Source organism: Theobroma cacao, chromosome 10 (genome assembly GCF_053813885.1).
Source record: "Theobroma cacao isolate CCN51 chromosome 10, ASM5381388v1, whole genome shotgun sequence".
NCBI classification, from domain to species: domain Eukaryota; kingdom Viridiplantae; phylum Streptophyta; class Magnoliopsida; order Malvales; family Malvaceae; genus Theobroma; species Theobroma cacao.
In genome coordinates this window covers 21,110,005-21,134,088 of record NC_142648.1, presented here as the reverse complement: position 1 = coordinate 21,134,088, position 24,084 = coordinate 21,110,005, and the positions used below count along the sequence as shown (strand labels likewise).

The following is a 24,084-nucleotide window of genomic DNA, read 5'->3' as shown; positions in this document are numbered from 1 at the left end:
TATGTGATTATGCGGAAACTGTGTAACTGGTAGGACTCACGATGCAAAGTCTGCATTCTATAGATATGATAGGTGTGGGGGGCTAACGTTGACCTAACCAATGTTTGATATATACAGAAACTTTTGAACACTTTTATTTTGATGAATATGAGGCATGCTTTTCAAGTAAAAAAAAAAAAACCCTGTTTGCTTAAAAAAAAAAAAGTTGTGTTTTGTCTCTTTCTCTAAAAGCTATTGTCTTCTTCTTTCTTATGGTTTGTTGTTGTTGCTTTTTGAGATTTTGTGCGATGATGTTAATTGACAACAACCAAATAAAAAAAGTAAGGGTAAATCTGTTGTTTACTTTTAGTAAATTGGGACTTTCCAAGAAAAAAATGTTGAACAAAGAAAAACGAACGGGGATAGAAATACACATTGATTTTTTATGATCATTTAAAAATATAATAGATGGTATGTTTGTTTTTGTCAATAAAATTTATTTAGTATCTGTATATTTATACATATTATAATTAGAGTAATAAATATTTTAATATTTATAAACTAAAATGACGTCAAATACATGTTTTATTAATAAAAAACACATGTTTCGACCATGCTGGGCCGGATCTTAGACCTTAAAACCTAAGCCTTGAACCTAGCATACGGGTTTGGATGAGTGACCCGGTCGTTGTATACCTTTAAGAAACCATAAAAGAGGGCGTTGACAATCAAAGTGTAGTGACGTGTAGAGAACATCACAAACCATTTACCATCACCAGATAATAACTCCAATGCACTAGAAATCAGCCGTGTCAAGTCATCTCCATCTGACTTAATTTCTCTCTGGTTATGATACTTTCTTACTCAATATTAACATCTCAACAGCCTAACACCTCATTTCTCTTTCTCCCCTGCCCAGACCCAGCCTCCCTAGCTTGATCTGATCACCAGCTCAACTTTGCCTCGATCCCTTTGATGTCTAGCAGTTTTGAGTTTCATCGAAAGACATCAACTTCTTTTTCGTTTCTTATTCTCCATTTGTAAGGGATGAATAGCACAGAGGATTCCAACGACTCTACACAAATTGGTAAATTTGCGTATGCAATAGGATCCTCCACTGGTATCATTGCCCTTCTTTTTATGATAACCCTCGCAGCCTACTTCTGCAACCGCGCCAACCAATCCACCAACCCTTCATCACAGCATGGAACCACCTCCACTGACCAAGACTCGGTGGCCAGGGAACAAGGCCTTGACGAGGAGACCCTGAGTAGCTACCCCAATCTCCTTTACTCACAAGCAAAGCTCCATAAGCCTGACTCGGTATCATCAGCTTCGAGTTGCTCGATATGTTTAGGTGAGTATAAGGATACAGACATGCTACGTTTGTTACCTGATTGCGGCCATATATTTCATCTAAAGTGTGTTGATCCCTGGCTGAGGCTGCATCCTACTTGCCCGATTTGTCGAAACTCTCCTGTGCCAACTCCGCTTGCTACTCCTCTGGCAGAAGTCACGCCGTTGGCAATATGCTAAGGGTGTGATCCAAGGTTTCCCGTTAGCAACTAGCATGCATTAGATTTTGTACAGATTGGATATATACATACATACATATATATATATATATATATATATATATATATATATATTTGAAAGAACTTCTTTGCTTTGGTACCTAAATGAAGCAATTTTCTCTTATAACTAAAGTAATTCGATTAATTATTTGTAATGAGAGATTTAATCTTAATAGGTAAAGTGTAGGGCTTGAGCGATCTAGTAATTCTTAGTTTGAATCTTATTTTCTTTAGATACCTTACTGCAAATATTTCACAAATTTCTACCATAGGAGGCAAAATTAAATTTGTAATTTGATGAACCTAATAAATTAGGTAATTGATTAGTTGAAGAAGGTATAAAAGAGTTTTGACTCTAAATAGTGTTAATTAGCTTCACTGCTATTCAAAGTAAGGATGAAAACATAAAATTGACAGATTATTAGTATAATGTTTATATATTTATTGAATTGGAAATGGCGTTTCTCTAGGTTAGCATGAAAGCTTGGGAAGAACATATAGTGATTCAAGACATAATAATTCCATTTTTTTGACTTTGAATACGGAAATAAACAATGAATGGCACACATAAAAGGATAAGTGAAAGAGTTGACGATAGATATCACAGTGAGTTGGGCAATCCATAAAAGAACAAGCCAGAAATAGTTTAATGCAATTGCAAGTACTGCAGAGGATAAAGTGGAGAAGGTCAATCTTGGATCTCTTTCATGAGATTAGTAGAAAACATAGAGACATAAGTTCCATGGTTATATATTTTAGGAAAAACTTGAGCACAGTATCTACCTTAAAACGCTGCAATTAGCAATTAATTAAAACCTTCCGTCTTAATGCTATGACAAAAAAACTCTAAATTTTTCTATATCTAAGAAAAACCCAACTCCCAAACAAACAAAAATCCTTCTCTTGTTTTTTATTGCTTTTTTGTGGTGGGTTGATTATGTGGTTGAAAGGGTTTTTATATCCTTAAATAAATCTATAAATTAGAAGAGTTCTAATCTAGAAGACCTGATTTTATTGATAGCCATCTCAGCATGACTTAATCATAGTCATAGAATCTCAATCGACTTAAAAAAATATTAAAAATCAGATTTACCAAATTAAAATATTTAAAGCAAAAAATAAAGTAGAAATCAAAAATAAAAATAAAAATGTTCATATGCTAATTCTTCTTTCTCTCTTCGAAATTAATCTCCATATATTCTAATTCTAATTCTTCTTTCAAAAACTTTTATTTAGAATTCTTTTATTTGTGATTCGGAAAACGGGTTATTGAGTGCAAAACAGAACCGTAGTCATTATTGGAGGTAGAAAAAGAGTTAGGAGATAAGATAAACGGGTTATTGTGTTTTTAACGCCGTCAGAATGAGAACTTTTCTATCTGATTTGGAAAAATCCGATGTGGAGAAATATGACGCCATGATGTGATATTATTGAATGGGTCCAAATGTGATGAGCTATTTATGTAATTAAATTGTCCTACTATATCAAATATGTAGGATCAAAACACAAACTAAAATTTTAATTTTTCCTAATTTATGCCATTTTTTTCTCGGATTATTTATGCAAAAATTCCAATATTAGTAAAAATGTCCATTACAAAGTTGACGAGTTGGATTAAATTAAACATAAAAAATAGTGACAGTTAAAATAATTGATACAAAGTTGAACTTTTTTTCTCTGTTTTTATTGTTCCTTTTCCTTTTCCTTTTCTTTCCTCTTCTCTCTCCTTGCAAACTTTGTTGACCGTATTGGACATTCGACTGACATGGACCTTGATGAGGAAAACCATGCAAACAATTTAATTACATAGCAAAAAATTAAAATCTTTTCTCTCAAGTGAGAGCAATCTTTGTTCGTTAGATTAGGTAGATTGTCTTAATTAATAGGTAGAAGATTATTATAGTTTTGAAACCTTTTGATGTCGAAAGCAAGAGGTTACAACACTTTGTGAATTAAATCTTCTTCCCACCAAGATTAGATTGTTTAAAACCTCAAGTTCTCCAAGTATACAGCTTCTAAAGATGATTCACATAGATTCCAAAACTGAATAACACCAATTAATGATTGGGATTTTGCTTTTGTTGCCAAGCTTAGTGCTAGTTAGGGATGAGAGGTTCTAATTTTTCACTCTTAAGTATCTTACATATGTGTTAGGCACCTCTTAAGTGCAATATAAACATGTATTTATAATGGCAAATTAGGTTTAACACAACTTTTGTGCTAATTATAAAATTACCCCAAATTAATTTAACATATTTAATTAAGTCTTTGAAATTTAAAATTTCTTTTAAGAGTCTATTTGGTCTAATTTTTTCTTTTTTTAGCTTAAAAGCTATTATAGAGCTATGATGAAAAATAATAGCTTTTAAAATTAAATTAAAATTATTTGGTAAATTTACTTTTATAAGCCCTTTTTTTTGTAAATAAGTTGTTTGTCAAACCAACTTATATAATCTCTAATTTTGGTTAAAATTACCATAAAAGGTATTTAAAAAATAACTTTCTATTAATCATGAATTCCTTTTGTTCAAGATGAAAAAAAAGTTAACTTTATTTTTTTATCTATTTAAAAAAATTTTGGAAATATAAAAAAGCATTTTTATATAAAATAAAAAATGGTATTTTTTGATAGGGTAATGTTGGAATTATTTTTAATAGATGAGGATATTTTTTAGATAAAAATAATTTTCTGAAAAGCTAGCATGTTTTTAAAAGAAGATAAGAGAAAAGCTCTTCTCTGGAATTTTTCCTGAAGTTCTTTTTTTTTTTTTTAGATTTTGTTCTTTAGAAAAAAGGTTTTTTTAAGAGCTTCTCAAAATCTTGTTTGGCCCGACTTCTGCTCTTAAAAGATAGATAAGTTAAAAATAAGTCAGGCCAAACAGGCACTAAGTCTAACTTTATTCTTAATTTTACATTATTACTTATCATCTTTTATGTGCGAGACCTATTATGTTTTTACATGTTGGTAATAAAAAATAAATTACAATAGAAAAATGTCACATCCCATTTTCTAAAGTAATTATGATCAGTGTATAGATCCAAATGGGTATAACCCATTAGGCCTAAGCAAGCCTCTTTATCTCAATCCTACATTCATTAACCAATCACATATAGCTCATTTTCCAACATCATCATCATACATGCTTAGAATATTAATCAACATAATCATAAGCATTCATGTATAGACGTAGACACATGATTATGGACTTCTCAATATAAACTGTGTGTGCATTTTCATTCATAGTCTTTGTACCCTGTACAATATATATAAATTTTGTAAAGGCATCTCAAGTGCTCAAAAAGGCTCATAAGCCATCATTCATATCATTCACATCATCTAATAAAAGTAACTTGCCATGCAATGGCTTAACAATCTAGTATCAACAAATATTTAAGAACAAAAATGTAAGACCAACTCGTCAAGCAAAACATGGCCCGACTCCCTAAGCTTTAAGAGGTTGCTATGTCACCTACCAAAGGAAGAACTGTGAAACCCGTAAATTTCGTCACTTGGGCAATTAACTTGGTGAGCTTAGGAAATACCTTTGCTCATAAATAAAAGTAATGAAGGTTGCGAGAGAGATTTAGAATGAGGTTAGGTCTTAAAGGAAACAATTTTCACAAAGTCAGATCTTCAAAGTTGATCCTAATGCATGAAAGATCAATCTGCGAAGTAAAGTTTAGGGGTAAATAATAGCACTAGCCTAAGATTGAGTATAGAACCCTTGTAGTCTATCCAGGGTAGGAAATGAGATTTAGGAAAAACAATCTGGTCCAAGATCGAGTACCAAGCTCCCATAGTTGATCTTGAGGTGCCAAATCAGCAAAAATTGAGCTTAAAAGTCCTAAAACTTGAAAAATCCTTCATTTTCTCCTATTTCTTCATTCTCTCATTTGACTTCTCCCAAATTTCACCCCACTAAAAAATTTTGCACTCTAATGCTAAATCTTGGATTATAAGTGCCAAAGGTAAGGCTTTTCACTCCCAAAAGTTTGGTTTTGATGATTTTTGTTTTCTTTCTCTAAAAGCTATAAATTTTCTAGGGTTTCAAGATTTGGCTAGATCCTTCCATTAAAAGCTCACCAAGGAGGAAAAATAGGTAAAATAAGTTCTTTATTTATTGGGTATGAAGTTTGGATGAAAGTTTAATTGAAATAATTAGAAATAAGTGAAGATTAAATAGGGTTAGAAATGGATATTCAAAGAATTTTAAAATTTTTGGGGTTTTCGAGGATATTGATGGTTGAATATCATTTTGTTAGGACTTTGACAATATTTATGTTGGAATATCATTTCTAGGTGATATTGGAGTAATTTGAGTTGTTGAAAAAGTCGAGCTTTATACGAAAGGTGCCAAGAGGAAAAAGGGCATGCTTTAAGATATGGGTGGATATGACATTTTTAATTATTTTAATATAAATAAGCATGCCTATTCTACAACCTCTCATTAAAACGTATTTTGATGGACTTTTGCGATGTGAATAATGGTTTCAAGATGGTTTAATGAAATCTAGATATACTACGTAAATATGATACTATGTATATAGTTTTGTTTATGGGGAACAAGTTTTTCGAAATGCTTAATTCTTCAAAAAATTATGTTTGTTTGTGACTAGTTGAATGATTGTGAATTTCGAAATTTAAAATGATTTGATTTAGCCTTTGTTTCATAATTTGTTTTGTTGATGATAGAGAATATACCTTGCTTGGAAATGAACTTTGTACATTTGACTTCATTCTATTGAACCCTTTATTCTTGGATGGTGATTGGTTTCATCCTTTCATGTGGGATTGAGTATTTGGATATTTGGAAACATAGTACAAAAATATTTTAGTGGAGCTTATTCAAGTTATGGACCTATAGCTAGTGATAGTAGACACTAGTCATTGTGGACAATGCTTAGCTTTGATTAGGTAGTTGATGGTGTCCTACCCCTTTGATTTGGTTTCATTTAGTAGTTGATACGATCCTACCACTTTTGATATACGGTCGATGGCTATTATGTATCCGATCCCTTTGGTGTTACGACACACTTTGATTTGGTTGTCCATGCTACTTAATGCTTCATGATCTATTTGAAATGATATTTGGCATTATGAAATTGGAACCTGATATTTGTTTTGAACTTTGGATTTGATATTGATATTGCCTCAACTTTGGCATTTGAGATTCGTATTTGTTTGACGTTGACATTTGGACTTGATATTCATCTCGACCATGATTAGACTTGACATACGAAAATTACTATGAATTATGTTATTTTTTATAGTCCTTAGTTTTCTTCAAAAGTTTTCTAAGAATAACCGCATTATTTCACTTTCTTGAAACCAAACCTTGTCTTCCCTAAAATATTTTACAAAAGCTTTAAAACCCAATATTTATAAATCATTCTCGTGAGAATGCTTGAACATTTTACAAATTATGATCTTATTTCAAAGGTTCAAGAGTCGATTTTCAACAAAACTTCTTAAATTCCTTTTTAATGTGTTTGTATATGTTGAGACGATGGTATTGAAGTTTTGTTTGGTATGTGGTCATACTTGGCTCATAACTCACATCTTGGAATGTTTGATTTGGCTTGAGATTAAGGCTCCCAAACCTTTGAATATCTGATAGGGTTGAAAGGCAACTTTGTTATTTCTTCAAATGGATTACTGTCATTATTTTTAAAAGTTATCTTTGACAAACACTCTCTCGTTTAGCTTGTTCCCTATCGTTGTATCTACTCATAGAGTTATTTATAACTCACACACGTAAGATGTACTTGTTTTGCAGATCAATAGTTGATTGGCTTGTTATCCTTTGGGAAAAGCAAGCACTTCAGTTAGTCTTTGGTAGGTGATCATATGGCATCCAGTAGACGTCAACCCTTTTGTTTTTTTTTCAATTGTAATCCGTTGGTTTTATTTGGGTTGGTCAGTTATGTATGACTACTATGGACAACATTTTGGTTATGCCTTGTATTACATGACATGTATTTTGAGAGTTGCCATGAGATGGCTACACTTTATGTTTGCCACGAGATGGCCATGCTTGTTAAGTTGATATGTATTGCTTTTACATTTTGAGCACGTGAGCATGCAAACTAATATGATTTAATCCCATGTGATTTAATGTGTTCATACATGTTTGAGACAAGATTCCATGGTGATGAGTCCCATGAGGTAATTCCAAGTATTTGCTTTGTTTTGTTGCTTTTAGGCTTGCATGGGTTAAGAGTGGAACTCCTATTGATACCCTTGCGCTGGTCATGGCTCCAGATTTGGATTGTGACAAAGTACGAATCACATTTTCATGACACGAGTGCTCAATAGCTATCATTAATCTGCAACAAAAATGAAGAACACTAAAGTGTAAGTCACAAATACTCTGTAAGTGGATGCGATAAGGGGATAAGTCAACTTGTTAGAGCTTTTGCACAAATAAACTTTCATATAGACATGCACATATGATCTTTTTAATATGTATAATAAACTTGTAAGAGAGTAGTCATGCTCTTAATCAAGGTTCATAAATTCTTGGACAATGGGCTCTTGTTGAAGTGGGGAAAAATGTTATGGTCCCAGGGAGGAACCATGTTAGTCCCACATCATATGCTCTCAGCTAGTAGAACTAGAAATCTCACGTCGAAGAAAACCTCCCAAAGGGGAGCCATTTGAAGATGTTATGGTCCTAGAGAGGAACCATGAATCCCACATTAGTTGTGTACAAGAGTGAGACTAGACATTTAATGGTTCACACCACCTTCAACTTATGAGGTGTTTTTTGTGGGACAAAACTGTGAAACCAACAGACCAAAATAGACAATACCTCACAAGAGTTAGTGTGAACTACGACAAGTAGTCTCATAAAAAATTTTGCTTCTAAGGTTAAAATGACTACTTTTAAATTTATATATTCTAGCAAATTTCTTTTGAAATAGTATATAATCTAGTAAATTAGTAACTAATAATAGTACTACAATAATTATTACCAAAACCCGAATTGCAAAAAGATACATTCTACATCCAAATTAAACACTAACTAGTATTAATTTAGTATTAAAACTAATTTGGCATAATGCTTAAAAGAGTTCTTAAATTATTTAAAAAAATTCAAATAAGATCTTATTCTTTTATTACGTTTGGTTAAGCTCCTGTAATTTAATTTTAGATCAAATAAACCCTTATGACTAAAAGTTTATTAATTGACATTAGTCAAAATGATATTTGTCATTTTATACTCACATGGTGCTAACATGGCTCTAATGTAAAGGGTTAAAATGCCACATGACCATATAATCATGTCACATCAATATGTTACATTATCATCTATTATGACATGTCAACTTGTCACATCATTGTCACATTGAATAAAAAGAAAAGTGACATTTTGACTAATAATAGTTGTCAATCATCAATTATAAGGGTTTATTTAGCTCAAAATAAAAAAATAAGAACTTGAATGAATGCAACGAAAGAATAACGATTTATTTGAACTTTCTTAAATAGTTCAAGGGTTTTTTTAGGTATTATACCTACTAATTTAATACTATATACTAATACAACCAAATTAAAAGCTAACTAGTATTAATTTAGTATATATTAGTTGATGTTCATAAATGGAAAAAGAACATGTTTGAGTAATTCTTTTATATCTCATTTCTCACCTAATTTCATTTCTGATTGCTTATTTCAAATAATTTCATAACCATAAAATTAGATTAAATAAAGGTAACAAAAAAAAATAAAAGAGAAAGCCTCGCATACAAATAAATTGAAAGAGCTTCATTATCACTTTAACTAAAATGAAATCCTTAAATTCTTCTATTATGGTTGTACGATATGATTTTATAACCGTATTACAACCCTGCCATATATGTATTTTGCTTCGTAATAGCGGTTACGTATCTTTACACGGTAAAGATCCATCTCTTCAATGCCTTTACATTTTTCTTTTCTGTACAACTGCATAATTTAACTCTTGCTCTTCCTCTCTGCCTCTTTTCCTGCGCTGTACAATGGCCATGCAGTGTGACTTTTCAACTCTGTTCTTTATTCTAGCGTCGGCTGTTGCATTTCGTCGTTGCTTTTGCAGCGAGCGATACGTCGTTGGAGGCGCTGTTTGGTCCATCCCTTCCTACCCAAAGTTCTACAACGACTGGTCCTCTTCTATTATCTTTTTCATCGGTGACTCTCTATGTAATTCCATTCCGCACAAACTCATGCGAGTGCTGAAGTAATTCTAGCAGAAAGAAACAGCACAGAGTAAACTTATTTAATTGCTTGGTTTTTTGTTTTTTCATCTGTCTCTAAATCCTTTTAACAATGCAGTGTTTGACTTTGAATTGGGGTTCTACAATATTATCCAAGTTCCAAGGATAGACTACAAGGACTGCATCGCCAACAATCCCATTAAAGTCTTAAATACTGGACCGGCAATCGTTTTGCTGACGGATCCAGGGGTTTTGTACTTTATTTGCAACATCTCAAACTATTGCGATCTTGGGCAAAAGGTCTCTATAACCGTCCAAAAGCAATACACGAATCTTTCCCCAACTCCATCACCATCTCCATCTCCTTCTTCTATGCCTTCTGCGCCACCTTCGCCCCGATTTCAGCCACCAGAAACAGCGCCCGTGACATTTGGCTATAGCAATTCTTCTGAGGCTCCCGTACCTGGACGGCCTGGAATCACCATAAACAGTGCTGTTGCTTCCATAGGAATGCTTTCAAGATGGTTTTCTTGGTTTTATTTGGCGATATTTTTGGTCACGGTGTGATTATTGGTAGATACTGGGACTAACTTTTGCTTCGCCTGGGCCTAATCATACTAGTAATGATGTTTTCAACCTGCATCATTGTCAGATGTAAGCTTTCTAAATCAAGCAATTAGATCAAAGTAGAAGGATAACTTCTTTGTTTTTTTTTTTTTTGTTTCTGTTGACCTTCCCTTCTTATCACTATGGTAAATGAAAACATAAATGACATGCATAGGTGCCATGGCAATTTTTATTAACATGTCATTACCTAGTTTTGTTGGGGTTATAGTTGAAACGATAGAAAGGTCCATGTAAAACAATTTGTCATATTGCTAAATTATTTGCCCACGCATTGAACAAGTCAATTTTTCTAAATTTTAGTCAAACGTAAAAATTGCTATATACTCCTAGTTACGTCAAGAAAATTAATGTCTTCTAGCGATACCTTAGAAGTTTGAGTTCAAGACTCCATTTGGAGATCTTGAGTAGAGGTGTTCATGGATTGAGTTAGGTTCGATTGATACTTAAAATCCCAAACCTCGAGTTTGGGCCCAATTTGTCTATTTAAGTTATTTTTACAGTTAAAATATTAAAATATGTTTTGTTTTTATATTAATACTTTAATATTTTTAAAAATATTTTAAAGCTAAAATTAAATAAAAAAATAAAATTTGCTAATCTATAATTATAGTAAAATGACATCGGCGATTGTTGACTACCTCGTGGAGAGTTATTTTGTAGCCACATGGATGTCTCTTGTTGCTTCACACATTCGACGAGCTTAAGACGCTTTTCAGCTGTGGGTTTCTTTCGTGTATGGGTGGCATTTTTCTTTTGCTTTATGTTGCTTTTCTTTGCACCTCTCTTACAGGTGGTTCTTCAGAGTTGGTTTTGGACACTGTGCATGCCTCGATCTGCATGGTTTTCTAGCTAAAGTGACTTCTCTAGCTAAGTCTTTGGCGGTTGGTATGTGACGGCTTGCATTGATGGCTTCGGGTTCTTCTTTACTCGTGTCATTTGATTTGGTTACAATGTCGACTTGGTTGGTTTGGCTTGCTGAGTGTCACGAACTACATTCCTTTCGTTTAAGTATGTGAAAATCCATGTGGCGCTTGAATGGACGCTCCCACACAAACGAACCAATAATTTGATTATATTTGATCAAACATTAATAACAACCACAAATTAGTTTAGGGAAATGCACTATCGAAATCATAAGGCATAACGAATGCCATGTACACAACCACTGCAACAACATAAAGGAAAATGTTATATTAATATCGAGATAAGTACAAAGGGATCAAGATGCACCATCGTCAGGCCATAGGGGTAACCCTAGATGGTTAGCTACAAACATACCTTTACTAATGAGACAACCTAACAATCGGCCGACTACTCACCTTTTATTAAAAGCTAACGAGCTTTTACAAGTATATCACCAAGAATCGTTATAAGACGTGAGATTAAGACATTCATTTCCTAAAAGGTCTTCACCTTAAAAACTTAATAAGCATTTCTAAATATGCCATCAAGTGCCATTACAATGTTTAAAAAAGGGACACCTCCCTTGCGGGTACAAAGGACTAAGTCTTCTAGATAGTTCTACCCTATTATGGCCCTATACAAGATTGGCTCATGACATCCTCCCCCACTCAATCTGTCAACATCGTTGTTGACTAGTTGACTTGGAACTCTTCAATCTTTTCCTTGAAGGTGCGAGGTTGGCTTCCTTTTCCTAGGTGATTTCATCTGTCCCCAAACCTTCCTATTTCACCAAGTACTCTTGTCTTGATCGTTAGTTGATTATGGTCATTCTTTCTACAAGAATCTCCTCTACTCGGCATTGCAATGGTGTCTATTATGGCTTGACTCCTACTTGCATTTGCTAGATCTACATGAAACAACTTCAGGTTGTTAATGTGAAACATTGGTTACACCTTCATCCACTTAGGTGGATCAATCTTGTAAGAGGTCTTCCCCACTTTAGTTGTCACGACCCAAATTCTAAGCCATGACCAGCGCATGGGCCCAATGGACGTAGTCCACTAAGCCCAAGTAAGCCTATTAATATGACCTGTTCATCATTCCATCAAAAGTTGTTAAGTCACATTCCATAACTTTGAATCAAATTAATACTAAGCATTTCCAACTTGTAATGGCATTACCAATCAAGTATACATGTATTGTCTAAAACATAAGTCTTAATAATTTACATCAAGTTTATCTATACATATAAAAAAGGAGACTCAATTTCCAGTGGAGAGACCCAAGTGACGTATAGCTATTGAATGTCCAGATACCTACCAAGGAAAAGAATCTACAAGGGCACCTCGACCTAGTTACCGGCTGCCTCTTGATCTGTAAACATGAAGTTGAAACGGTGAGTATAAACCCAGTGAGTGAACAAGGAAGGGAACAAGCAACAATAAGGAAAATTTAAAGAAAACATGATGCATTTATCTTTAAAACAATGCACTTCGGTTTAGTTCTGATCAAAACCCCTCATGTAAACCCCAAATAAGTAAATACTTGATGGAAAGGGTCCATGTTCAACAAAGGATTTGAAGAGTGAAAACTTTAATAGCATTCATGCAATTCAAGTCAAGTAAACGACGGGTCCTCGCTGTAGCAAAAAGGCATTCTCGCCTTAATAGCATTCATGCAATTCAAGTCAAGTTCGGCTCATATTATTAACGGGACGAGGGTTTTCTCAACTGACCGAGGGTTTTTCTTTAAGCCCCTCATTTCTGACTTAGTTAATTAATTCCTTGATGTTGGAAGTCAATGATCCACTATGGTGTTAAAGGGGGCAGAAAATATGGAAAAAATCAATAAGGTAGTCAAGTGGGACAGAAAGTTTCTCACTGCAATGAAATTCGACTGGCCAAACAAAGAGTTTCTTGCTACAGCGAGAAGCTACAGTAACTTTCTCGCCGTAGCAAAATTGCATTCTCGCTGTAGCGAGAACCAGGTTCGGTAAAAACCCTCACCACCCGAGAGTTTCTCGCTACAGTGAAATTGAATCTCGCTGCAGCAAGAAACAAAGCACCAAGAAAAAGTTTCCATTCCCCTTAAGAAAAGGCCATCCTGCTGAAATGACAAAAGCAACATGAAACACATATAATTTCCCAAAATCCAACATGTCAAATTTTCACATGCATTACAACCATACACCATATATATATATATATATCAATCATCATGCACACCCTCCCATCATCATCAGCTCCTATGCACTCCTATTAGCACATAGCCGGGTCAGTATCAGCTTATGCGCACTCCTACTTGCACATAGCTGGGTTAGCATCGACTTATGCACACTCTTACTCTCACATAGCCGGGTCAATATCATTACACAACATTATCAGTATATATGTGTACATATATCAACATAGTATAGGAGCACATAGGTCCGTCCTTTTACACATTTCACATTTTAGCAACATCAAAACATTTTATCAAGGGCTTGTTCCCCGACACACATTTTGAAAGAAAAGTTGGTTAAAATCATTCAATTGTTTTGTGCAAATACATTCACATTCCCAAAACAATTCTGAAATGCAAGTTCACTCACAGGTATTTTGTTGAATCTTTAGTCAATTCTAACTTCCCTAATGGTTTAAATGCGACGGTGGGACTTCGTTGGAACCTATCATCACATTAACATCATAATTAACTTAATTCTCATAATTACAAGTTCTACAAGCTATTACCTACTAGTTTCCAAGTGCCATTAAACGGCTATCCATTTTCACTATCCTAATCACTCCAAAGTGAATTTACAACCTCAACTACCAAAACACCCATAAGTCAAATCTCTAGCCATTATCAACACCAAAAATTCAACTCTAATTTACTACTCACCTTAATAGCTTTGAAACTTTAAAATTCTTTCCAACAATTCTCCAAGCTATTATAAAAGCTTCCTTTTTCTCTCTCTAAAACACTTAGCTAGTGAGAGAAAGTATGAAAATAAGATTTTCAAGGGTTTTAAAGTGAGAAAGTGAAAGAGTACAAGGGTTCTATGCAAAAGTGCACAAAAGCTTGAAAATTGGAGCTATTTTGAGGAAGGTTATGGAGCTTTCATATCAAGCTTCCATGGAGGATGAAAGCAACGTGAAAGAGAAGAAGGAAGAAGAAGAAGAAAAGCTGCTGGAGGATGAAGAAGCTATTGGAAGAAAGAGATATTTATAACTCGAGCTTATCAACTCCACTTAAATTACCAAAATGCCCTTAACAAGTTAGCTTGTTCTCTTTCAATCCTTTATGTAATCTTTTTACTCTTTTGAGACTAAACAAAGTCCATAATGGTCTAGAAATGCTCGGGGTCACAAAAACTTAAAAATTTTGACCTGAGGTGAAAAATGACCATTTTGCCCTATCGTGGAAATCATCATCATTTTTATTTCCTTTGTCATTTTACTTGTATTTCATCATTCATTTATGCCTTAGGCCTACTTAGGCCATAATATTGTTTAAAATCTTACTTTTAGGGGTTTACTAAGGAAGTAACGAAATTACCCCTGATCAGGGATATCGCGTCTACTTCATCTACGAATCTATAAAGGTCAAAGTCTCACATTAGTTTTAATCAATACTGGGCCTTCATAGTTCAACATTAGTCGTCTATCTCTTTTCCTTAAGAATCTAAGTTGCTCGGGTACTAGCTTCACTATCACAAGGTCCCTCACTTTAAAGTGTTGCTCTCTTTAACCTTTGTTTACCCACTTTTTCATGTGGCTGGTAGCTTTCTCTATATAAGCTCTAGTGATCTCAGTGTTTTTTCTCCACTCTTTAGTAAAGTTAAAGGCTCAGGGGCTCTTCCTACTATAGTGATAGGAAGTCTAGGTTGTTGCCCAATGCCAACTTCGAAAGGGGTTTTGTTTGTAGTAGAACTTTTTTGTGAATTAAAACATAATGAAGCCACATCTAACAAATTATGCCAATTCCTCTTATTTGCTTGTACAAAGTGTTGTAGATATTTCTCAAATAGTCTGTTGAAGCGTTCGATTTGGCCATCTGTTTGTGGATAATAACTAAGGGAGATGTTGAGTTCTGACCTCAATAGCTTGAAAAGTTTTTTCTAAAAGAAACCAGTAAACCTTAGATCTTTGACACTGATAATGATATGAGGAATGCCTCAGTATTTTACCACATGTTTGAAAATTGTATGAGCTATTTCTTCTACAGAGCTAAACTTATCTACTAGGATAAATGTAGCGTACTTTGAAAAATAATCCACTACCACTAGAATGGCTGTCATCTCGCTTGTTTAGCTGTGAGCTTTAGTTGAATAAAGAACTAATTAACTGTAGTATTGTTTGTCCTAACCATGAATTGGGACCCTAGTAAGTAATGTCACCATGCTTGCAAGCAATGAATTGCAACTAAAAGCTCTTTTACCTGCTTTGTGTGTCTCTTTTCCACTTTGTTCCACTTTTGACTTTCGAACATGACTAGATGCCCTTTTTATAGTAATACTCCTTTAAGAGCAAAGTCTGACACATCTGTTTATACCTTGAAAGGTTTTTCAATACCTGTAAATGCAATTACAAGGTCGGTCATCATCATTTCCTTCAAGTCTTCTAAAGCTTCTTGGCATTGAGGTGACTAGTCCCACTTCTATCCCTTTTTAAGCAATTCTGTAAATTTCACCATTCTTTTTGAATTCCTTTCCACAAATCTTCGATAATAGTTAGCTAGCTCTAAGAATGAGCAAAATTTAGGCATATTCTAAGGAGTTGCCCACTGTTTGATAGCCTTCACCTTTTGCATATCCATTTGCATATGACCTTTGTCAATTATATGGGCTAGGAATTGAGTTCAAGTTTGCATGAATGCACATTTTTCTCTCTTTCACATACAACTAGTTGCCTCATAACCTTTGGAAAACTTGCCGCAAGTGCATTTGATGTTCGTCTAATGTTGAACTGTACGCCATAATGTTTTCTAGGTAGATTACCATGAACTTGTCCAAATAATCATGGAAAACTTGATTCATCAATGTACAAAAAGTTGCAGGAGCATTAGTTAGTCCAAAAGGCATAACAAGGAATTCAAACGCACTATATCGTGTTATGAAAGTGGCTTTTGGTTCTTCATCACCCACTCTTACTCGATTGTAGCCTGACTTGAAATATAATTTAGAGAAGTACTTCCACAACTCAACTAGTCAAAAATATTTGCTATAAGAGAAATTGGATATTTATTCCTTACTGTGACTTTGTTCAAAGCTTAGTAATCCATGAATAATCACAAACTCCCATCTTGTTTCTTCTAGAAAAGTACAGGGGCCTCAAAAGGTGCTTTTAAAGGTCAGATAAATCTCGCTTGTATCAGCTCGTCTAACTGTTTCCTAACTCAACTAGCTTTGGAGAAGCCATCCTATATGGTTTTTATCACATCCCATTTTCTAGAGGGATCATGAACGACACTAAGACCTACATGGGTATGGCCCGGTAGACCTTAATGAGCCTTCTAACATCATTTTATGATAAATCAATCACATTTGACTCATTTTCCATCATCATCATCATGCATGCATAACATGAGTCATATAATCATAGACATCCATACGTATGCAAGTCACACAATTATGGACTTCTCAACATAAAAGGTGTGAACATTTTCATTCATAGTTATTATACCTTTGGGGCTCATAAGGCCTTAAGCCATAATACATAACATTTACATAACATCATAAGAAATATCTTACCATTCATTGGCTTAACAGTAATCCGTAATCAAACATTTATAAACGTAATCAAACATTTATAAACGAAAATCTAAAGACCAACTCGTCAAGCGAAACATGACTCAACTTCGTAGGCTTCAAGACGGCTACTATGTTACCTACCAAAGGAAGAGCAAACCACATTTTCATGACACCGGTGCTCAATTGCTTTCACTAATCTACAACAAAGTTGGGGAAAACTAATGTGTAAGTTACAAAGACTCCATGAGTAGATACGAGAAGGAGACAAGTTAAAAGATTAGAGCTTTTGCATAAATAGAACATTTATGTAACCATGCACGTATGTTATTTTGAATACGCATAATGCACTTGTAAGACAGTAATCATGCTTTCAAACAAGCTTCACAAATCTTTAAATCTTTGAGTGTCGTGTTCAACATGGTAAATACTTTTCATACATTTTGGAGTCTCATAAACCATTAAAACTCATTTGAGAATCAAAACCTTTGAATGGCATCCAAAAAGGGCTAACTTATGAATTCATCATTTCAACTAAGGCATTGAGACTTACATTCTAAAGCTCGATAACCATGTTCATGAACTTGAGTAATTCAGACTTATCCGATCTAATTCTCATAACAATTTTACCTCTAACTTTCTTTTGTAATAAACTAAGGAACCTTGTTCCAAGATTTCTTGTATATCACATATAGCATCATTACTCAACAATCAAATATATAATCAATCTTGTGATGGTAAAACCCCCATCAACCTTGGGCTAGTAATGTATAAACCCCATTGCACCTTGGGTCAGTAATGTATAAACCCCATTGCACCTTGGGCATATCTAATGCATCATAAAAGTGGAATCATCACCTCATTCTGATAGTGGAATTTATACTTCACTCCAAAATAGTGGTAATGGTAAAACCCCCAAAACCCTTGGGTTAACAAGCAAACATATCATATCTTATATCATTATGCACTCATATTCATAATGCGTGGTATGTGGAAACTACATCACATACTTGACATTAAAGTCTTCAATAAGTACTCTTTATTATCTCATGTGGTATGTGGAATTTGACTCACATACTAGCATCATATCATTTATCATGTACTTTTCATCATCTCATGTGGTATATGGAATTTACATCATATACATAGCTTAAAGCCATTTATCATGCATTCTTAATTATCTCATATAGTATATGGAATTTACATCATATACCTAGCATTATGGAATTCGATATAGTTATATCAAATGCTTACTCTTATTCTCAGGGTATGTGGCAACTACATCACATACATAATGTGGTCATTACAACTCTTGTAATATGTGGAATTATCATCACATAATCATAGCAATTTAGCATGCTTCAAGCACTCATTCACATCTCATAGATGTGGTGGTTTTGGAGTAAAACACTTGAAAGGACATGTCCCCCCTTATTGAAAACTAATAAATAATATAATATTTACACATACTTTCGAAAACCATTTCAAATAATTTATCATCCACAAACATATTTTTCACTTAGAACAACATTACTGAGAAACCATACTCATCAAAAATCATGCTAAAACTTTACATACCAAAATAGTTTGAAAGTGGCGTATCCACCCACCTTGACAAAAGCGTGCTTCTAAGCCTCGCTTTATTAAACATTGCTTGTTCTACAATACTCAAGCTCTAACAATCACCTATCAACATAAATCCTAACATAAGTTCTTAGTTTCCAAAAAAAACCTATTTTGAAACTAGTAGATTTATTGAAAAGTCCTTCCTTTAAGTTTCAATAAATTTCCATACTTCAAGCCTAATTCATAAATCAATAGCCTTAACTTTCCCGACCTTCATACCTTTTTAAAGAGCAAAACCCCCAAAATCTATGTTGGTCCCATTAGAGTGCTAAAGGGGTTTGAATAGCACTAAAAATTTTTTGCTCAGCCCATCAGAGCTTGAAGAACACTTAATCAACAAGATGAAGGGGATGACTAGAACTTGTTAAAATTACAAGACACCAAGTAAGGAAGGGTAAAGAAAAATGGACAATACAAGAGTATTTATAGTGGTTCAGTCCCCTTGACCTACATCCACTACCTTGATCTCCCAATCAAGGATTTTTAACCCAACTTCACTAAACTAGTGGAATTAACAGCTTCTACCAAGCTTTTACATGGTGAGCTTTTAACCCAAGCTTTAATCTCTTACAACAAGCTTTAGAGTGTTTCCCACACTCTAATTTCTCAAGAAAAAAAAGAAAAAAAAGTACAACTAAGTACCTTTACAATTTTGGATAGATTACAATCAAGCTCAAACACTTTTTCTGGTTTTGGAATAAAGAAAAAGTGTTTTTGCTAAAAAATATTTGGCTCTTTGCTCAAAATAGCTATTTTCTCTTCAAATCTTACTTCCTTGACTGTTGGAGCTTCCTTTTATACCTGAGGAGTCAAATTTTTTTGTTAGAGACAATTTCTAGCCGTTACAAACAACTCTGATGCACTTCTAGCCATTATTTTATCCTCTAGTGTTTAAATTCAAACAGACAAAACAAGCAGCTCTAACTTATTACAGCTCATCTACCTTGCACTATCCTACTACTGCATTCTCTGCTCTAACCGATTATAGGAGGCCCTAACCAATTAAGAGTTCTCAGTCTTCAAACTTCTCTTCTTTAGCAAACTTCCTCTAACTAGTTATGGCAAGCTTTAACCGATTACAAACTTTCTGTTTTCACTTCTCTTCACAGCAATCTTCCTTTAATTGGTTAGCTCTTCCCTTAACTCATTGAAGCTTTTCTTCCTTTAACCATAACCATTTAAAACCAGCTTTAATCAACTAGAAAATCTTCAAATTTTGAACTTCTCCATTTTTGCTTCTTTCAACAATCAACTATATTTTCAAACTTGTTTTTGGGTCTTGAAAATGATAAGACCTTGTGCTCTAACCGATTAACCAGACGTTTTAACCGATTAGCATATTTGTTTTGCTTCAACTTATCACACAGCCATGCCTTAGCTAATTAAGGTCCCTTGATAATTAGTTACTAAGGTTCTGTTTTTATTCATTACTTGTTTTTTCCCTCCTAACTAATTAACTCTTCATTAAACTTAGCAAGCTCCTTGACTTGCCTTTAATTAACAACTTTGTTAGAGGTATAAAATTAAATCTTAAACACTTAAATAGTGAAGTTAGACATTAATGAATGAGGAATGTTTTGTTATCATGAAAAACATATGGAGTCAACAATCTATAGCTCAAAAATGGATTTAATTGAGTTGAAATTAAAAAATCCTAGTCTTAGGTTATACCCACAAGATTTAAACTCAAAAATGCCAAATCATGCCTTAGATTTGAGTTGGAAGGTTGTATATTTGTCCAATAGGGTCTTGGGAGGTTAAGAGAGGGTTTGGATGGTGTTGGGGAAGAGTTTAAGACTGGAAAAGTGTAAAATTTATTTTAAGGCTAGAGTGATTTTTATATTTTTTTCCATGCTAGAGCCCAAGAATCGATTCTTTATATTCCTAGACTTGCAAGAACCAACTTTTCAATTTTCTAGAATTAATTCTTTTAGTCCAAAAACTCTACTGACAAGCAAGAATTGGCTTGTCAATTTCCAGGAATCGATTCTTTAACTCCAATAGCTATTATAACTTTCAAGAATCAATCTTTCCTCACTTGTGGTCAATTCTTGACATTTCTAATAGCTATCTAAGCTTCATATACACCTTAGAATTGACCTCTTTTGCCCTATAATAGATCCTTCAAGTTTAGATTTGTAAAAATTGCCTTTCTTTTGCCATCATTTCACATCCAATCATGTTACATCAACTATAACATTATCATAGAAAGAATTTCATGCCAATATAGTTGGGAAAAGTCATCCAATATCCGACATTGTACGGAATCATAATTCATTCACATAATCCACGGGCTATCATATTAAAGCCTAATCAATATCTTTGGTTTCCTTTAATATTAAGCCTAGTCATTATCTTTGGTTTTATATCTTTCACTAGCTCTAGCCATAGACTTAACTCTTTTTTTTCTTTGGACTGCCACGCAACCACCGAAATGCCTCAACTCTCTACTTCTTTTTTCTGTTTAACACCACCACAACCAATCATGACTTTGTTATGGCCTAAACCTCTGCAAATCTATTTCCAAACCTATAGAAAATGTTACTTTTGAAAGCTACCCCACCCACGAAAAGAGAAAATGGACTCCGATTATGGTTTTTTAATAGGGTTTTCATCTCTTCACTTTATTCTTAATTTTTTTTCTATTCCTTCTTGTAATTAGTGGCTTCTAGATCTAGAGTTTTAGAAATTTTTTTAGGGTTTTCTCTACAGGAGACTCTTCCCTTTTTCTAAAAAATCCTCCCATTATAGAGGGTTGATGGCAATTATAAAAGCTACCTTCACAAGTGTTGAGGGATAGCCAACTGTGCCCTCCCTGCAGCAAACCGCAATTAGGACTATTAGGTGCGAAAATTTCGCATCTAACAGAGCGAAAATTTCTTCTGGCATGACTCACGCTAGGCATGGTTTTGTCACCATGCCCAGCTAGTTGTACTTTCACTTTTCACTTTTTTCTTTTTTTTTCACTTTTTGATTTTTGTTCCTTTTATTTTTTGTTTCATTTTCATTTTTATTTTTTTCATTCATTTTTTTTCATATCTTGACTTTCCATTTTTTTATTTTTAATTAATTTATTTAATTTTTAATATACATTTTCAAAAAAAAAAAGTGTCTTAACAATGTTGAAATTAGATGAAGCACCTTAAAAAGACCTCACGGCTTTTATTCTTTTTCATGAAAATCTAAGGTTACTTTTCAATCTTTGGTAAAATAAGGAGAACTTAGACTAATTACATTGGTATTCACACTTTCTTTTCCTTTATAAAATTTACCATTTAAATCTTTCAGATTTTCTAAGTTACCTTCTATGATGCTTTGTCTTTTGTTTGCATTGCTTGCCAGTATGCACATAAGATCAAACTCCATTCTCGGCAATGAATTCTACCACTTTAAATAAACTATAAAATGTCCCAAGAAAACTAAAAGCTCACACTACATTTTGTCACATTGGTGAAGGCAATAAGATCAAGTAGAAATGGAACTAGGATTGTTCAAAGCATCTCACTCTAGTAATAGTATGTGTCATGTTGACTGATTATGTAGGATGTGACTGTGTTCATGCCATTTGGAAGCAACTAAGAGTGCAGGGAGTTGTAAGAGGGGAAACTAGTCAAGGAGGTTTTGTTTGCCTCTCTTACTTGGTCTATAGCATTAGAGGTCTTTAGCTAGATGTCTAGTTTGGTTCATTTACATATGTTATGGTTGTTACCTTTAATGATAGCAATGTTTATATGAATAGGGAGTTAAAGTGCTATGTGGTATGTATATGTCACAGCCCAAAACCCCGGGCCATGACCGGTGCATAGGCCCAATAGGCATAGCCCACTAGGCCCAAGCAAGCCTCTCTATGTAAACCCGTTAGTAATCCATCTATCACTTTTTTTTTTCTTTAGGATCTAAAACTCGTAATTTCTAATAACAATCTCTTTGAAATTTAAATCGTGAAAACCAAGTACATACAAAGTTCATAACAAATCTCACAATTTACATTAAACCATCATATATAAACATATAATAGACCCTTAACAACCAGCGGAGTGACTCTGGGCGTGGGTGTTATCATTGAGAGTCGTAGTGAACCTACCGAAAGATGAATAAAAGGGAACACCTCGACCTAGGATCCAACTACTTTCAATCTTGAAAACTAAAACATGAAGTTGAAAAGGGCGAGTATAAACCTAGTGAGTTAACATAGGAAGGGAACAAGCAAACGATACAGAAGATTTTTAGAAAACACGATGCACTTGTATTGAAACCATGCAATTTGTATATCATAAACAAACTCGATGCCATGTTGACTTTTAAATCATTTTAAAACATTTAGGAAATTCAACTTTCAACATTCAATGCAATCACATTTCAAACATGCATGAAACACCACAAGGTCAATCCTAATTAGACAACATGGCTCAACGCACACAACTGCCATCCTCAACTCAGCTCATGTCCACTCCCACATTGCACATAGCTAATATCTTCATGTGCACTCCCACATAGCACATGGCAAATATCATGTGCACTCCCGCACCGCACATGGCATATATCATCATCGTCGTGTGCACTCCCACCCCGCACACCACATCCCCATCATGTGCACTCCCACACCGTACATGGCAAATATCATCACCGTGTGCACTCCCACACCGCACACCATCATCACCGTCATGTGCACTCCCACACCGCACACGCACGGTTATAATTATCATTCAACAATACATTTCAATGCATGGTACAGATAACAACATGTAATAAGAATCTTTGCACGACAATACATCACATGCCACAATTCAATTAGCAATTCAACATAATATTTCAAATACGTAATTCATCACATTATGCGTTTAAAAACGTAGAAGTATCACTTGTGAAAAGCTTGTTCTCGTGCATAAATTTTAAAAAAGTCAACCAAGGATGAAATACCCCATACTTTGATATGGTGATAAATAATGTTGATCGAATGCAAATTGAGGTCAATTAAAATGTTTAGAAATGATAAAAGACGAAATGAGTAGTTTAGGATAAAATATTTCGCAAGTGAGAAAATAATAATAAAATAATAATAATTTTATCGAAGGATAATTTGTGAGATAAAAGATGATTTGGAAGTCAAGTGAGGCATAATAAGGTATTTTGGGTACCAAGGAGACAAGATAAAATTTTTAGAATAAAATAATATTTTATTAATGAAATAATATTAAAATATTAATATTTAGCCTGATATCGAAATCAGTTATGAAGAAGAATCATATGGTTGATCCAAGTCGGGGAGAAGATGACAAGTCAGACTCTATAAAAATATTTGTCATGACATACATGTGATGGATAGCATATTTGCATGCTAAGAGAGTCTCGAAAAACTTACAAAAGTCGGTGTACCTAGACGTACAACAAAGTTGATTTAAGCCTCGAACTAGATCAAATAGAGAATTCACGATGAAATTAAGAATTTTA

At 34.0% G+C, this 24,084-nt stretch overlaps 1 protein-coding gene and 1 pseudogene across 1 annotated transcript; both read left to right on the top strand.

The window, feature by feature from the left end:
* Nucleotides 1-791: 791 nt before the first annotated feature.
* On the top strand, nt 792-1,774 carry LOC18586855 (RING-H2 finger protein ATL70 pseudogene; annotated as a pseudogene).
* A 7,780-nt stretch (nt 1,775-9,554) lies between these two features.
* On the top strand, nt 9,555-10,316 carry LOC18586854 (cucumber peeling cupredoxin-like). Its single transcript, XM_018128847.2, has 2 exons — nt 9,555-9,735; nt 9,868-10,316. Exons 1-2 carry the CDS (start codon nt 9,555-9,557, stop codon nt 10,314-10,316), a joined length of 630 nt encoding a protein of 209 aa, XP_017984336.2.
* The last annotated feature ends 13,768 nt before the right edge of the window (nt 10,317-24,084 follow it).

Excerpts from the sequence above, each read along its gene's own strand:
- LOC18586854 (XM_018128847.2), top strand. The coding sequence starts at position 9,555 with ATGGCCATGCAGTGTGACTTTTCAACTCTGTTCTTTATTCTAGCGTCG. Across the intron at positions 9,736-9,867 it reads TTTCATCGGTGACTCTCTAT|TGTTTGACTTTGAATTGGGG; the intron begins GTAATTCCATTC and ends TTAACAATGCAG.